Source organism: Coffea eugenioides, chromosome 10 (assembly GCF_003713205.1).
Source record: "Coffea eugenioides isolate CCC68of chromosome 10, Ceug_1.0, whole genome shotgun sequence".
NCBI lineage: Eukaryota > Viridiplantae > Streptophyta > Magnoliopsida > Gentianales > Rubiaceae > Coffea > Coffea eugenioides.
The window spans coordinates 3,540,493-3,557,804 of NC_040044.1; the positions used below are offsets into that span (position 1 = coordinate 3,540,493).

The window sequence follows — 17,312 nt, forward strand, 5'->3', positions numbered from 1 at the left end:
ATCTTATATATATTTTTTTGACCAAATCTTAACCATGAACTTTCAGGGAAGCAGCCGTTCCTGCCCCTCTTCCGAAGGAAAAAGATAGCAAAAGAAAACAATTAAATAGACAGGCTCAGTGGTCAGTACTGACTGTTCTTCCCAGCCCATATTGTTATGGTCATACAAGCCCATCTTCCCAGGAAATATAGACCAAAAAAAAAAAAACCGCGATCATACAATTTAACTTTAGCATTTGAAGAGCAGATAAAGGTAAATTTGCAATTTGTAAGCCCATTTTGTAACTGACAGGGATATCAAAAACGAATGCAATTAACAGATCCACGTAACAGGGAAAGGATTCAAAACTTTGTTGGAGCATCGAGCATGAGGGTTGTGGGATGAATTTAATTCGTTTAGCAATGTGCGTACGACGAATGAGCCGTTATCTGAACTGGACAATAGATATATTTGCAAAAATAAATTGGATAAAAAATATCAACATGGGTTTGACCTTTTGGATATAAGCATTGGAGTCATTTCAATTACTGTTTTTGGTTTTCTTTTCTAGGCATATTTTCCGTTTGGATTACTGTTTTCTGAAACCTCTATAGAAAAATGTCTTATAACAATTTGATATATATAAGATAAAAAATATAATTAAAAAATGAATTCACGAAAAACGTAAAAAATATAGCCAATTTTTGCTTTTGCTTTTTTAGGAAATTTACTAATTATAGCTGAACTTGAGATTCTTGTAATCTAAATTTGCGTACAAATGAGTCGAATTAACTCATGAATGCTCATAAATTCACTCGAATCAACTTAATATTAATTAAACTCGAGTCCATTGAGCAGCTTGATTAAGTACTCGAATAGGATTGCAAGCCAGTTGATTGAATAAAGTCGAGCTAAGTACACTTTAAAACTTCAGCCTGATTAGTCCACCAAGCAAATTGGAATAAAATTCTAATCGAGTTGGGTTCAACTAAAACATCAAATGGCTTCATCCTTGTTGCCATCCCAATTCTCAACCCCTTCTACTTATACGTTATAAGTCTAGAAACTTTTAGCAGAAAACAATTAATGGGAATTGCGAGATATATTAAAGGATAATTTCAGAAACCTCCCCTGAGGTTTCATGAAATATCACCTAACTCCTTTAAGGTTTTCAAAATATTGCTCAGCACCCCTGAAATGAGGGTGGAATCATATGCTAATATTAAAGGTGAAGAATTGTCAATAATACCCTCATATTTAAATTTTCTAAACTTGTTTTTCTTTCTCTAAATTTCGTGCTTTAACAATGTTTATACATACATAAATACATTCACACATATATATATATAATTGAATTGTAAATGTCAATGAAATATAGGATTTAATCCATGAAATATTCAACACATTTGGAGAAAAATAGCTACAGGTTCCTTTTTTTCCCCTTTTTTGTGTTTAACAACTATGTTTATCTATTATTTATTTATTTGCTCCTATTCATGTAGAGCTAGAGAGAAATTAAGTAATTGAAACTACAGACCCTGCTGGTTTTCAAATTCTGGCTTTTCATTTTTATAATAAAATTTTCATCTTTCACACTCATATAAAAGTTAGTCTAGTTTGAGTAAATTCTTTGTATGATATTACAGTTGAATTTCATCTATTGTTGAGTTTTTTTGCTAAAATGTATGAGTTTTACATACTAATTATTTTCAACACTATTGAGGGTTTTATTTGTAGAAATAGTTTAAATAATAGTATTTGCTTTTACTGTCTCTCTTGCCTGTAGAAGTAACTATTGACAGTAACATAAATCATTATCAACTTTCATCCTTTCACTTTTGAGATGGTTTCAATTTAGTACTTTTTCCTTGGTTTGTAAAATTGTTCATTTTTTATATAGTCTAAGGGTATTAAGGGCACTAAAATAGTCTTTCTCCTCAAATATGAATTTTCTAATATTACTTTTGATTAGAAGGGTTAACAATGTTACTAAAATGTCAATTCGAGGTATGCTAAGTGAGATTTTGAAAATCTCAAGAAAACTAAGGCCTTGTTTGGACAATAATTTTTCAATACATTTTCTAATCATCTTTTTACATCACATATATCAAATCGCTACAGTAATTTTTCTACAAAAAAATCTAGAAAAATGCAATCCAAACACAAAAATTGATATTTCAGGGGAGGTTTCTGAAATGATCCCATATATTAAACAGTAAACTACAAAGTCGGCTTGTTGGACCAGTCGTACCTGTCTGTCTGTCCATATCTACCTTGTATATAAGAAAAGAGCAAGGTTTACTGCTTTCCTTTCCTCTTGCCAAGTGACTTCTTTATTATTTGATAAGTGGCAAGGCCAAATATTTCTTGCAAGTTATCTGAAGCCTTCTCTTTGCAACTTGTCCGGAGCATTCTCTTTCTTTTGGCATTGGACCATTTCTTTTCTTTCTATTTGTGCTTCCTTTTCTTTTGCCATATGGCAAAGTCACATATTTCTCATTGGACCGTTCCTTTTCTCATTAGACCATGTCTGGGACAAAAAAGCACTTGACCCCATTTATGAAGCGAAAAAGCAAAAAATCGACTCCACTGAACAAAAACCCCATTTATCAAGTTCATTTTCTTTTAAACCGTTTCTTTCTCATTGGACAGTCAAATATTTCTCATTGAACCCCTATTCTTTCTTTTTCCGTTGAAGGCTTTTCTTTATTTCTCTGTACCAGACGGCTGTTCTGAGCACAAATTCGGCGCGCCTATTCTGAGAAAATCCAACCAAAAAAATTGGAATTTTTACATGATTTGGGAGATGGGTTTTGTCAGTTCCTTCTTTCATGGTGCAGAGATTACGGGTCACTCACATGAGTTTGTACTTCAAAGGAGGAAAATTAAGAGCAAGTGAACTGCTCTTGCTTACCCTTACCGTGTTTTCCTCTTTCTCTAATATCAAATTAACCTATTTCTATATTGATTTCATGTTGCAAGAATTGCTCACGTGATAATTGTACTTCAAAGGCGGGAAACTACTTGAAAAGGTTCCGTTTGGTGACGACATTTTCGGTGGAAGTCAGCGAACTGCTCCACCAACTCTGCCGGCTGCAAACCCACTCCAAACTGCTTCCTTGAAGCGATGGACTTGAGATGACCACTCAGTCCCATTCATTCTTTAGCCTCTCTCTCATACATTGTGCATTCCCGAAGATTTGGTCAATGATATATCTGTTGAAGAGATCCCCATCAAATTCAACTTTCCTGTTCTCTTCTTGTAAGGATCGAAGACAACCAAGTGAAAGAGATAAGCAGTGTAAAGATCACAAACGTAACAATAAATAAATAAAAAGGAAAGAATTGTAAATCAATTAACTACCCAACTCCTCTTGAGCTTGTAGATTAATTCAAATAAGCTTCTTCAAGTTGATGAATTACAATCACTCTTGTGTACAAAGGAAGGTTCACCTCCTCCTTGCCTCGAACTCCACTTGGTCAAGTCAGAACGTTTTACTATCCCTCAGGACAACCCTCACAGAGCTACACTCATGAAGTATTCACTCACAAATGAAAAGCTTACAATGAACCTCACACCACTAAGACTACAACTCTTCTTTGAAGAGTATTTTCTCACTAAAATCACTCTAAATCTTTTGTATCTTCAGTGTGCAAAAGTTGTTTGAAATATCTGACCAACCACTATTTATATAGGATCAAGAAAGTGCCTCATTAGTACTTCCAACGGATAGAAAGTAGCTGAAGAGTCAACTAGCCGTTGGAGTGTCGGACGTCCGATAGCCCTGTTTTATGCGTCCGACAGCAGGCAGTGAGTTTAAGAGATTTTCTTCAATTCTTTCGGACGTCCGGTGCAAGTTTTTTGTGCGTCCGACAGCAAACAAAGAGATTTGAGAAATTATCTTGTTTCTATCGGACGTCCGATAGAGACATATTCAGCGTCCGATAGTTTTGTCGACTTCGAAAGATCCTATCGGACGTCCGAAACATACGTCCGAAGTTGTGCAATGATTATCGGACATCCGGTACTGTCTTCTTGAGCGTCCGACAGGTTCAGCATACTCTGTCTTTTTCAAATGTGCTTAATTTTTTAACCTGATTTGTTTCATTACTGAAAAAGTCTTTGAGGAGATGTTAGCAACATCCATTTATTTTGTAATCATCAAAAGTTAGGGACCAAGGTCAACATTCTCCCCTTTTTTTATGATGACAAAACAATGAATGAAAAAAAGAAAAAAATTGAGCATATAAGCATAAGCTCCCCATCACACAAAGCATCTAAACTTATGAATTCAGAATAACTCCCCCTTACACATAGCATCCATATCTCCCCCTTTTTGTCATCATAAGGTGAGAGTAAAAATCTCATACCGTAATCCAGCAACAATAACAGGGAATCCAGCATTCCAAATAAAAACAGAGAAATGATACCAGAAATCAGCAATCACCAACATACCAACATATCACATAGAGTTTAACAAATCAAATCATCATTAGATCAGAATTATTTTTTTCTCCCTTTTTGACATCATATAAATTCAGTAATATTCAAAAATATCAAGAAAAAAACTCAGTTCTAAGCATCAGAAACTTCAAAACAGAATTACAGAAAAGCATTATGAACAAGAATCTCATCAATCTTACCAATATCTCCTACTTGTTAGAGTTAGTATCATATTTAACTATCCACATGCATTTCATGTCTTTTTTTATATTTTTTTCACATAGCAATCATTTTTCATGTGACCTTTTTGACAACAAAAATTACCATAATCAAGGAGTTATTTACATGAACAGGTTTAATAAATCTTACTTGTCTTCTCTTATAAATAGCAAATTCGTTGGAATAAGAATTCAACCTATTCTTTTGAAAACAGACTTGTTTCTTGTGTTTAAGCAATTCATTTAGACCATCAATTATTCTTTTCAAATCACCTTGTTCCTTTTTGAACAATTCACAAAGTTTTGTTTTTCTATCAAGCTCAAAGTGTAAAGCAGTCTCACTATTTTTGAAGTAATCTTTTTCAGCTTTCAACTTTTTATTTTGTTGAAAAAGATTTGTATTATCTCGAAACAAAAAACTAATTTTCTGTTTTAACTCCTTGTTTCTAGCATAGGATTCTTTCAAACTATCATGCAATTTTATAATGAAAGATTCAAGATCATCATCAGTTTCCTTATCACTTTCAAATTGAGAGTTACAAGATGTTACCTCATCATCTCCAATGGCCATAAAAGCCAATTGAGCAGATTCTTCATCATCTTCAATTTCACCATCGGAGTTGCACTCATTCCATGTGAATTGAAATTTGTTGAATTTTGATTTTCTTCCTTCTTTCTTCTTCATCACTGGACACTCACTTGCATAGTGTCCAAGTTAGTCGCATTCAAAGCACTAATCAGTTTGCTTTTTGTTGAACTCTAGCTTCCCTTTGTTTCTCAAGTTGTTGGACTGATTCGGGAAGGAGTTGCTAGGTCCACCTTTTCTGAATCTCCTCTTATTGAATATTCTTTTGAAATCTCGTGTGATGAGTGCAATATCACTATCATCACCTTCCATGTCATCTTCACTCACGGAGACTGTATCATCTTCATCTTGTGAAGCCTTCAGAGCAATATTCTTTCTCACTTTTGTGTCTTCTTCTTCCTGCACCTTGGATTGAGTTTTAGCTCATAAGAAGTCAGTGAATTAATGAGAAATTCAATAGGCAAGGTATTTAGATCTTTGGCTTCCTCAATGGCAATCACTTTACTCTCCCAATCCTTTGATAAAGCATTCAGAATTTTTCTGTTTTTCTCACCTAGAGAGTATTCTTTTTCCAGCACCTCCAAATCCTTAATGAGGTCATTAAATCTACAATACATCTCATCAATATTTTCATGAGGTTGCATCTTGAAGGATTCATACTTTGTAACTAGAATGGATTTCTTTTGTTCTCTAACATTCTCACTACCTTCATGAATTTCTCTCAATTTATCTCAAATTTTCTTGGCTGACTTGCAGCCTTTGACTCTAATAGATTCATTTGAGTCTAAAGCACAATATAACACATTCATGACGTTTGCATTTAATGTGAGATGAGCTCTATCCGCAGCAGTCAGTTCACTTCTTATTTTTGGTTTAGATCTTTGAGTATTTTCATCTATAAGAGAGGCATCATATGGACCTTCACTAATAATATACCACAATTCAATATCAATAGATTACAAAAAAATAATCATTCTTTCTTTCCAACTCACATAATTTGACCCATTAAACATAGGTGGTCTAATGACAGAATGTCCTTCAAAAAACATAGCATTGTTGGTTGTCATTTTTACTCCAAAATCGATTGAGCTTAATCTCTAGGAGACCAAGCTCTAATACCAATTGTAAGGATCGAAAACAACCAAGTGAAAGAGATAAGCAGTGTAAAGATCACAAACGTAACAATAAATAAATAAAAAGGAAAGAATTGCAAACCAATTAACTACCCAACTCCTCTTGAGCTTGTAGATTAATTCAAATAAGCTTCTTCAAGTTGATGAATTACAATCACTCTTGTGTACAAAGGAAGGTTCACCTCCTCCTTGCCCCGAACTCCACTCGGTCAAGTCATGACGTTTTATTATCCCTCAAGACAACCCTCACAAAGCTACACTCATAAAGTATTCACTCACAAATGAAAAGTTTACAATGAACCTCACACCACTAAGACTACAAATCTTCTTTGAAGAGTATTTTCTCACTAAAATCACTCTAGATCTTTTGTATATTCAGTGTGCAAAAGTTGTTTGAAGTATCTGACCAACCACTATTTATATAGGATCAAGAAAGTGCCTCATTAGTGCTTCCAACGGATAGAAAGTAGCTGAAAAGTCAACTAACCGTTGGAGTGTCGGACGTCCGATAGCCCTGTTTTATGCGTCCGACAGCAGGCAGTGAGTTTAAGAGATTTTCTTCAATTCTTTCGGACGTCCGGTGCAAGCTTTTTGTGCGTCCGACAGCAAACAAAGAGATTTGAGAAATTATCTTGTTTCTATCGGACGTCCAGTAGAGACATATTCAGCGTCCTATAGTTTTGTCGACTTCGAAGGATCCTATCGGACGTCCGAAGCATGCGTCCGAAGTTGTACAATGATTATCGGACGTCCGGTACTGTCTTCTTGAGCGTCCGACAGGTTCAGCATACTCTGTCTTTTTTCAAATGTGCTTAATCTTTGAACCTGATTTGTTTCATTACTGAAAAACCCTTTGAGGAGATGTTAGCAACATCCATTTATTTTGTAATCATCAAAAGTTAGGGACCAAGGTCAACACTTCTCTTCTTCCATCTCCCTTTTGTTACGGGAGAATAGATGGTGAAAAAATCAGTTGAGTCATAGTGTTCTTGTGCTATAAACATTCTTTGATCTGATCAAATTTAATCAATTTTGCTTGCTTAGGTTTTTGTCCGAGAATAGAACTCCTCTTATTCTCCCTAATTTTTTTCCCTCATGTGTTGGAATCATGTACTCACGGGGTTTGTTTTCCCCCTCGGTTTTATTATCCATTTTTTTCCCTTGTGCATATTTCTTCCTTATTTTAACCCTTCTTGCCATAACCGTTTTGTTCCTTTTTTTCCGCAGGAAATCTTTGTCGCCCTTTAAGGAGAGGAATGGGTTTTACTTTTTCTCTCAGTTTTATTTCCTCTTTTTCTCCCCTTATGCATAATTATTTCCTTACTTTCTTGCCATAACTGTTCTGTTTTTTCCTTTTTTCAACAATAAAACTTCGTTGCGCTTTAAGAAGGGAAATAAAAAATTTATTAATGTTTTGTCTCCTTGTCTTATTGCCTAGCTTGATCTGATTCATGCATCTTGAAGAGCAAACGTTCAGGAGGAGAAAAGGAAAGAATAGTTTGATGCTGTTGGCTTCAGGTATTTCTTCATTTTTTTCTGGTATTTTTGGTATTTTTTCTTTGGCCGAGATTGCCACAAGAAGAATAAGAAATGTTGCTTGAATGCTCAAAATAAATAGATACTATAAGGAAAGCAAGAGAGGCAGAAAGAGGAGAGAAAATAGAAGACCTGAGCACGAGCGAAAATGAAAGCGAGGTAATTATTGAAATCAGGAAACTGAGAATAGTGCTGGAGTTGCGGCCAAATCTTAGACTTATATGAAGTCAGAGAAATTTGCTGCTCCAGCCCAACTGATTTGCCCAATTAGAGATGCCTCAAATTTCTTATTCAGAACCCAAGCTGTAAATCTTGAATTTTTCTTGTACCTTCGATTTAAATAGCCTCAGTCCCAAAAAAGATTGGGGCCTTTACTCTAAATTACCTGTAAATTTGCTATCTTGGGCATTTATGACTTATTTAATGTCACCTCAGCTTAATACCACCTATCTTTGCTAATTGGTATCCTCTGTTTTACTGTCATAAACTTCCCAACGAGCCCTGCAATGGAGTAAAAATTGTAGCATTCCAAGTAAGCATTTTCTTCTGGGAGATAGATCTTGAAGATTAGCTTCAAGATATAAAGATGGGTTATTTAGTAGTGTACTACGTGGGATTGTGTATATTGTTGTCTTTGTTTAGTTATAGACGGTTCCTTTTTTTATTACAAATTGTTGATGTCATCAAATTGGGTGTGGAAAACTAGAAAGTTTTGCTTCGGTTGGATGGTTTGATGCAGTAGTTATGGGAAATAGGACGATTGAAATTTTAAAGTGTGAATTTTCACTTTATTGATGGAGCAAGTTGAATTAGATATTTCTAAATTTTAGTTGATAATGCGAAAGTTTATGTTAAGCCGGCGGTGGAACCAAATCTAATGAGTTAGGATGTTGGAGTACTTGGTTTAAACTATTTAATCTTTTATTTGCCTAATTATTGTTATGCTGTGCAATGGTTTTTTATTATTCAGATAAATTTCTAAATCTTTTATCTGCCTAAATATTTTAACATTGTGGAATGATTTTTTGTTATTTGATAAATTTCTCCACTGGGCAAGGTTAAGAACCTAGATACTTTCGATTTGGAAATTGGGCAGTTAATAGTTTCCATGTGGTGCTTTGCAGACATCATGATTGTTATCTTCGATTGGTAATCCAAAAGTCGCTGCTTAGGCATTCTGAATTTTATTTTTGTGTATTTAATTTTCTCTTCGCTTTTTTCTCCCCTTTTTACTAATCTAAATTTTACATGTTTTTTGGGTGATTGCAGGTGGAGAAAGTTGGGCTTTTTCCTCTTCAATAGTGCTGCAACACTCCAAGATATGGTATATTTTATGTCATTCACTATTAAAAAGGTTTACTCTTTTTTTTTTAATTTTTAATCAAGTTTCGGTTGTGATTTTCCTGGTTATTCATTATTTGAATGCTCTTTCACAAGCTTCATTTTCCATTCACTAAGGAGAAAGTCTGTTTTCTTTATTTGCTTTGCATCTCTATTCCATTAAATGATGGATCTATTTTTGATAGTTTTGTGCGTACTTAGGTCCCAGGCTTTCAGCCACAAATGACGAAAAGCATTGTAAGTCATCAAGGATTTTCATTATTTTAGATTATTTTTTTAAGTGCCTTTTCCTCGTGTCTTTGCATAAATCTTGCCTTTCATTTTCTTTTGCTAGAGTATGAGTTTTTCATTAAAATTTTGCCAATTTGTTCTGAGGGATTGGCCTGTGTATTTAATAGGATGATATTTTGAGACTATACTGTAAATTATAGCAGAATTAGTGCTCCCTATAATTGTTATTACTTTAGTTGAGCGTCACCTTGTTATTGCATGAAAATCTTGCAATTTAGACTTTACCTTTAACCAAAATGGCTTTTCTTCCCTTCTTTCTTGCCATTCAAGAGGCTTTTTATTGTTAATGGAGCCTTTTGTTCCATTCTTCAAACCTTTTGGCTGGTTTTCATGGTACAGCTTAATTGTACCGGACAAAGTAAATCTCATGATAAAATGTCTTATTTATATATTCCATGAATTTGAACTGTACAAGCTAACCCATTGCTTTCAGCCCCATGGCAATTTTCACTAAATTACAAGGTACTAGAATAAATTGTTTTTATGTTTGTAGGCAGTAAACGTTTAGACCAAGCTTAACAAGTCTCGAATATTAGAATTTAACCACATGCTAGAATTAGTAATTAAATTGTCATATTGCTTAGCAACTTTAAATTAGGTATTTGTTAACTTCAAAATGGATCAAATTGCTACAAAGCTGTGGTTTCTTCCTTTTGTTTCATTTTGTGATTATTGACTAAAAATCTCTTATGGTTCTGCATCTATTTTGTTCTTTGTTTTTGCAATCTTTTTTTTCCCTCTTAACTTTTCAACTCATACTTGCTTAGCTTAATTGAGGTGAACTGTCATTACTTACTTACAATTTAGATGCTCTGAATTATATTTTCTACACAATTGGTTGGGTATTAGTTGTGCTATTGGACTTAGATGAATGATTATTCAGTCTGATGAGAATTTTGAACCTTTTCAAATGGGTAATTTATTTCTAATATAGAATAAGGATTTAGATACAATTGTACCCAAGTTTAAAAATAAGAGTGGCAAGGAATTTTTCAATATTTGTTACATAGTAGATTGGGCATTGGCTGTGTCTTGGTTTTTGGAACTGTGCCTTCTGAAATTGGTTTGAATTTTGCTGAAGCTAATACATCTACCTTGCTGCCCACCAATGCACCTGGAAGTCCCTTGAAGAAGCAGCGTGATTTTGAACTCTGAACTTCCTTGTAGCCTTTTGAATTGCTAATTTTGCTAATGTCGAAGCACTTTACAGGTGAATTACTAATCTTGCATCTTTTGACATAATATTGACATCCATTAAGAAATTGTTCTTTTGTGCACCTTAATGGATCTCAATATGTGATCTTTTGTAATTGCCGCCTATCATTGCACTTTGTATTAAGCATTCAGCAAGTCATCTCCTATCTTTGTAAGACTAATTTGCACTTGAAGATATCAAGTTGTTTGTAACACTACTTGCCAATCTTTTGTCATCTTCTCTTATCTTTTGCAATGCTAATGATTTTTTGGTTTTATTTAGTCTTATATTGTTAGTTGCATGCTTGATTGGTAATTTACAATTTTAAGAATCCTATTTCATAAATATTACTGTTAATCTTATCTTATACGAAAATATATATATGACAATAGACTATAGGGGGCCTAGGCTGTGCTAAGCACAGCCGATAACCTCCTAGTGTTTTAATATATTGCCAGTAGCAGTAAGCAGATCAATTTCGTACGCAAGCGTCGTCTTACACCTCCGTCGACGTACCTTCTTGGATTGCGTGTGTTATCGATCTTCTAGCATACTGCAGTAATAATTCAGAAAGAAAACTGCTGAAATTGGCCCGAGCTTCAATATTTCATCCGCCATCACACGCTATAAAATCCCCACTTCTTCTTTGCCAATTTCGTGTCTTTTTGTTTTTTTTTTAAATTCGGCTATTCTAGCTACATCATCATCCTCGGCTTATTTCAGGCGAAAAACCGGTGGGGGCTGCTGAAGAGGACATGGCTTCCGACGAGAAATCGGTCCAGCTCAAGTCCGACGCCCTGATGGAGCAAATGAAGCTCCACCTCACAACTGACGCCGGTAAAGCCCTCACCAAGAAAATTGGCCTTGTTTACCAGCTTAATATTGCCCCTAAGGTCCGTTTTTCTTCCCCCTGCGAAAGACAAAACTCCTGCTTTCTATTATGTTTGCATCTGGCTTTTGTTTTTCTGCTTTTTCACCCATTTGGTTAATTGGGTTTTTTTTTTTAATATATTTTTGGATTACAGAAACTTGGATTCAATGAGGAGTCTTATGTTGTTGATCTCAAGAAAGGAGAGGTTAAGAAAGGTTTGAGCTTTATTTTTTTTTTCCTGGTTTTCAAGTTTTCTAATTTAATTTCCTTAATTTGCAAGAATTGGGGGACACTGAATTCTCAATTTCCTTACTTTACTTCCATTTTGTTTGTAAATTGAAAAAATTCCACACGTAGGAGTAGTATACTGTACACTACTGTTCTATAGCTTCAAGTCAATTTGAGTGATCTAACTATATGCTGGACCTCATTATTTAAATTTATGGTAACGTTGCATAGATATATTGATCATAGCCTGACTCTTACTGATATTTAGTATCTGATCCCCCAACATGATACAAAAGTGGAGATTAAGATCCAATTTTTGCAAACAAGATTGGAGTTTGTGAGATCTGTGTTCCCTTTTATAATTTGCATTTGGCTAATTTATTTCGGTTATTTCCTGTTTTTGGGTATATAGGGACATATGAGGATGGAAAACCAGATGCGACTTTTTCTTTCACTGACAATGATTTTATCAAGATTGCCGCTGGAAAGATGAATCCCCAAATTGCTTTTATGAGGTGGGAAAATTTTGCTACTACTTATTGTTGACCGTTAAGGATTGTTCAATGATTGGAACTCTTGATGGTGCTTTTTCTTTAACTTTGTTGTACAGAGGGGCCATGAAGATCAAGGGAAGCATTAGTGCGGCACAGAAGTTTACACCAGACATTTTTCCAAAGCCTGCAAAGATGTGATGAGATTGATGATTGGTTAATTCTGATGATAAGCTGAGCTCTTGTATTCCCTTGCCTCAGTGTTTCAAGTTGTTACTCTTCAGCATTGTGCAAGCATGTGGTGGAAAACAAAAACTAGTTCAATTGCTAGGCCAATTTCTCTTACGAAAGGCCTGCTCTTTAATGTGTAACTTGCTTCAGAATTTCAAATAGAAAATTTATGACACATTTATCATGTGAATGCTATTATTACATGCTTCATGGTTTAGTCTTCACTTGGATGTGAAGAAAATAAATTTCTGGCACTGAGTACCTTTTTGTAAGTTCTTCTGGTTTAGTCTAGGCTTTGAAGCATACTGCTTTGCTTATTAAGAATTTTGGTGGAAAAGGAAGGAAAGTTACAGAAAGCTGTTGCTAGAGAATGTTCATTGGTATTTCAATATACCAGAAAATTGGTGATTGTTTTCTGTACTTGATGATTTGTGGCCTGATTTATTCCATTCCTTGCTGGATTAATCATATCTTGTATACTATGTTGGCCTACTGCTCTTTCTTTTTCTTTGAATCTTAACATTGTTAGGACAACAAAAGTAAAGTCAGAGGGGAAACTGGTAATCTTTTGCTTGGGTGTTCCTTTACAGGCAACCCTTTTTTCTTTAAACTATAAATCTCTTTGTTTGAGGGTGTTCCTTTAGTAGGCAACCCTTTTTTCTTTAAAATATAAATCGCTTTTTTTATTTTTTTTTTATTTTTATACTTGCTATTTGATCTGTTGTTATTTTTTTAATTATTTATCAACTTTCTCATAAATTACCGTGAGTAAAGGCATTCTGGCAGGAAGTAAGTTTCATCTTCTGCATTCCTACCATTGAATATAGGCTGAAGCTGCAATGCATTTCCATAATGGTATTCATTCTCCAGGAAATGGAAATGACTTCTTAACTGAGAGATCGTCAGTGAATTTGAGCTGTCTTTTCTGTTTATAATGCAGAGAACTTGATATTTTATATAAGGTTACAATTGAAGATCAAGATCAGCTCGCCGAGCAAATTGACTGGTCCTTTTAGGAGGAGCTAATTTGGTCACATACCTTGGAACTGATTTATGTCCTTCACTATAGTAAAAGAGATGATAATTAAATTTGACCAGCCATCTAGAATCTCGTTAGCACTGAAGGCTTCTTCTGTGTTGGTGCTCAATTACTTTTTCCTTGCCTTCTTTTGTTTTATTTTTCTTATGGTTTGGGGATCACAGCCTGTCAGGGCGTCATTCGAGTTCTTGGACTGTAAAATGTCAGGGGATCACAGCTTGATAATAGAAATTAATAAGTACTGTGCCTAGCCTAGAAAACCATGATTAAGTCATACGTGGAATCATACATGTCATGACAAAGAAGGGAATTAATTCTGGCCATGGTGGAAGTGGAAGGTCAGGCTACAATTTGGGAAGCAAACACAATTGGCAAAAGAATTACAGTTGGGTGCAGGGCTAGTGGCGTCAAGTGCCGTCAAGACTTGATCCGGCTACAAATTTTTGTTCTCCTGTGATAAGACAGTAGATTCCAAAAGCCTATCAGTATACTATACCTAATATTGTTAGAAGACTGCTGTTACACGGTGAACATGTGCTGGGTTTGGGTTAGGTGACTGGCTCAATTTGGTTAGGTACATTGTCAAGCCTGTTTGGATTGCCATTTTCTGTCAGAAAATTGCGTCGTTTTTCCGTGATCATATTTTCTTATTACTTTTTTCCTTCATATACATCAAATCGCTACAGTAATTTTTCCATGAAAAATGACGGAAAATGCAATCCAAATGGGGTCAAGCCATAGGATGTCAATAAATAATGAGTTGCAGAGTTTGCACGCTGTAAATTAGCTTTGTCCTGTCATCCCTTTTTTTTTTCTTTGGTGTTGGGATCCTGGAAGAAAGAAGGAAAACAGAAGGGTCGTGGCCACACAATGAGAAAAGGTTAGTGCAGTATGTGAAATGGATTACAAGACTAGTTAAATAGAATGGGAAATGAGACTGTTGTTTGCCATATTCTCTGGTATAAATTCATCAAGTCCACGAAGAATATCAAGAGGAGCCTGACTGGTAGTGGGTCTCGGATGAAATAAATCAACCGGAGTTAGGAGCGCATCTTTTCAAGAAAGTTTGTCCGGCTGCATATAATACTTGGTCAAGTAGCCCTGCGGGTTGAGTCTTGAGACTTGACGTACGTCACGCACTTAACATCCAATCCAACAAGATAAACAGACAAAAACACAGACGTTTTGTAGAAAACTCCTGCTCTAATCCTACTCAGTTTCACAATGTTCCCGGGCGTTATCAGTGTGAACAGATGGCTACTTTTCCATTTTTTGCGCGCATGATATTTCAAGCAAAGAATTGAAGTTCATCGGCATCATTTCATTCCATGTACGCACGCCTTAACCTGTTTAGCCAACAAATAAGTGGAAAATCTTCTATATATACACGGTCCTCAATCCTCATCCTTGCATCCATGTTTCAGATTTCATTCCATATACACCTTTAGCAGTTTAGTCAATAACAAAGTGGAAAATCTTCTATATATACACGGTCCTCAATCCATGTTTCATTGAAGGACCTGCAGGTCTTAGTTCTGTATTGCAACCCCATGAAGAATCTTATGATTTCTTTAGCTTATTTCTTTCTTATTGCCGGTGTATGCTTTTTCCCTAACGTCGCAGCTCAAACGTTGTTGTTTCAGGTACAAATGATTTCTCTGCTAACACAGCTTGTTTCTTTCATATATATATATATATATATGCATCCTTAGTCCTTACTACTAGTTTCTTTCATTTGAATTCAGGGGTTCAATTGGGAATCTAGCAACAAGCAAGGTGGATGGTACAACTTCCTCCTGAACCAGATTTCAGACTTAGCCAGTGCTGGGGTCACTCATGTTTGGTTACCCCCACCTTCTCATTCTGTGGCACCTCAAGGTTAGATTATACCTTCAAGTCCTTTCTTTTTTCCTTTTGCTTCCGTATATATTAATGCAGGAGATGATATTTGGGATATTAATTTTGTGGGATGAGGAGCTCTAAATAAATTCGGTTTTCTTCCTCCATTAATTTTTGCAGGATATATGCCAGGGAGGTTGTATGATCTTGATGCATCCAAGTATGGGAACAAACAACAATTGAAAACGTTGATCAAGGCTTTCCATGACAAAGGGATAAAATGTGTGGCTGATATAGTCATAAACCACAGATGTGCTGATAAACAAGATAGCAGAGGAATTTACTGCATCTTCGAGGGAGGGACTCCTGATGACCGTCTTGATTGGGGACCGTCCTGCATTTGCAAAGATGATGTTCAGTATTCTGATGGAACTGGGAATCCTGATACTGGAGATGGTTTTGGGGGTGCTCCTGACATTGATCATCTCAATTCAAGAGTACAGAGCGAATTATCGGACTGGATGAACTGGCTCAAGTCTGATATTGGATTCGATGGTTGGCGTTTTGATTTTGTCAAGGGGTATGCCCCGAGCATCACCAAAATTTATATGCAAAACACTAAACCTGGCTTTGCAGTCGGGGAACTGTGGGATTCCCTTTCCTACGGGCAGGATGGAAAGCCGGATTACAACCAGGATGGTCACAGGAATAGATTAGCTCAGTGGGTCCAAAATGGGGGTGGAGCTGTAACTGCATTTGATTTTACTACCAAAGGGATTCTTCAGGTTGCGGTACAGGGGGAGCTGTGGAGATTGAAAGATTCCAATGGAAATCCCCCAGGACTGATTGGAATTTTGCCTCAAAATGCCGTCACCTTTATTGATAATCATGATACTGGCTCTACTCAGAAGCTTTGGCCATTCCCATCAGACAAAGTGATGCAAGGATATGCCTACATTCTCACCCATCCTGGAATTCCATCTCTGGTAAGTACTAAATACTAATACAAGGATGAATACTAGTAGAATTTATGTCCTCTGTTTTCTCTAACATAAGAAGTTGCTCTCTCTTTGGTAGTTCTACGACCACTTGTTCGATTGGGGACTGAAGGATGGGATCACTAAATTATCTACCCTGAGGAAAAGGAATGGGATTACAGCAACCAGTAAAGTGCAGATTTTGGCCTCAGATTCTGATCTTTATGTGGCAAAGATTGATGACAAAATCATTGTCAAGATTGGGCCAAAGCTTGATCTTGGTAATCTTATTCCCCCAAATTACCAGGTTTCAACTTCTGGGAACGACTATGCTGTCTGGGAGAGAAAAGCATGAATTTGGTCACTATTGGTATGATGTATAAACCAATAGTGTTTGATATGTACTACGACGTCTAATCCGATACAATCAAATTCATACTGGAAAATAATGAAGAAGGTCATAATTGCTAATCTTCAATCTTTCAAGATCGGACATCTATCCATAAGCAGGAGGAAATTCCAATTCTTCTTTCATTTGCATTCAATCAAAGCCCCCGTTTTGGCCTAGTCACTAGTACACTGGACGCTACAAGTAGTAGTCCCTTTACTGGTAAGTGAAAAGGCTAGCTACTTATAGTTATAGCCCCTGCTGAATTTAAGAGGCCTGTGGAAAATGAAAAAGAGAAGCGCGCAATGGCTGGTTAAAAGTCAAAACAAACCTTATCTATAAACCTTTCATAATATTTTCATAGTTTAATTTTGCTCTAATAATTTTTTCTCCTTATCATGTGAAATGAGCGATCCGTTTTCCTCTATTTAAAAGACCGGTAATTATGGGGATAAAATTTATCGAGACATATATTCATGAATATATAATAAATTTCATTATTATGTTAGGGATATTGATTTTTTA

The 17,312-nt window shown here is 35.7% G+C and overlaps 2 protein-coding genes across 2 annotated transcripts; both read left to right on the forward strand.

Annotated features, from left to right (window-relative positions):
• The first annotated feature begins 11,183 nt into the window (after nucleotides 1–11,183).
• LOC113748889 (non-specific lipid-transfer protein-like 1) lies at nucleotides 11,184–12,993 on the forward strand. Its single transcript, XM_027292477.1, has 5 exons — nucleotides 11,184–11,281; nucleotides 11,447–11,616; nucleotides 11,749–11,809; nucleotides 12,235–12,337; nucleotides 12,433–12,993. The coding sequence occupies exons 2-5, from the start codon at nucleotides 11,479–11,481 to the stop codon at nucleotides 12,512–12,514; spliced, it is 384 nt and encodes a 127-aa protein (XP_027148278.1). The 5' UTR covers nucleotides 11,184–11,281; nucleotides 11,447–11,478; the 3' UTR covers nucleotides 12,515–12,993.
• A 1,639-nt stretch (nucleotides 12,994–14,632) lies between these two features.
• Nucleotides 14,633–16,870, forward strand: LOC113749470 (alpha-amylase). Its single transcript, XM_027293221.1, has 4 exons — nucleotides 14,633–15,226; nucleotides 15,329–15,461; nucleotides 15,603–16,408; nucleotides 16,500–16,870. The coding sequence occupies exons 1-4, from the start codon at nucleotides 15,134–15,136 to the stop codon at nucleotides 16,752–16,754; spliced, it is 1,287 nt and encodes a 428-aa protein (XP_027149022.1). The 5' UTR covers nucleotides 14,633–15,133; the 3' UTR covers nucleotides 16,755–16,870.
• The last annotated feature ends 442 nt before the right edge of the window (nucleotides 16,871–17,312 follow it).

Bases quoted from the DNA above. Each gene is read 5' to 3' on its own strand.
- LOC113748889 (XM_027292477.1), top strand. From the start codon at position 11,479: ATGGCTTCCGACGAGAAATCGGTCCAGCTCAAGTCCGACGCCCTGATG. The intron at 11,810-12,234 runs GTTTGAGCTTTA...TTGGGTATATAG, and splicing joins GAAAGGAGAGGTTAAGAAAG to GGACATATGAGGATGGAAAA. The intron at 12,338-12,432 runs GTGGGAAAATTT...TTTGTTGTACAG, and splicing joins CCCCAAATTGCTTTTATGAG to AGGGGCCATGAAGATCAAGG.
- LOC113749470 (XM_027293221.1), top strand. From the start codon at position 15,134: ATGAAGAATCTTATGATTTCTTTAGCTTATTTCTTTCTTATTGCCGGT. The intron at 15,227-15,328 runs GTACAAATGATT...ATTTGAATTCAG, and splicing joins CTCAAACGTTGTTGTTTCAG to GGGTTCAATTGGGAATCTAG. The intron at 15,462-15,602 runs GTTAGATTATAC...TAATTTTTGCAG, and splicing joins TCATTCTGTGGCACCTCAAG to GATATATGCCAGGGAGGTTG.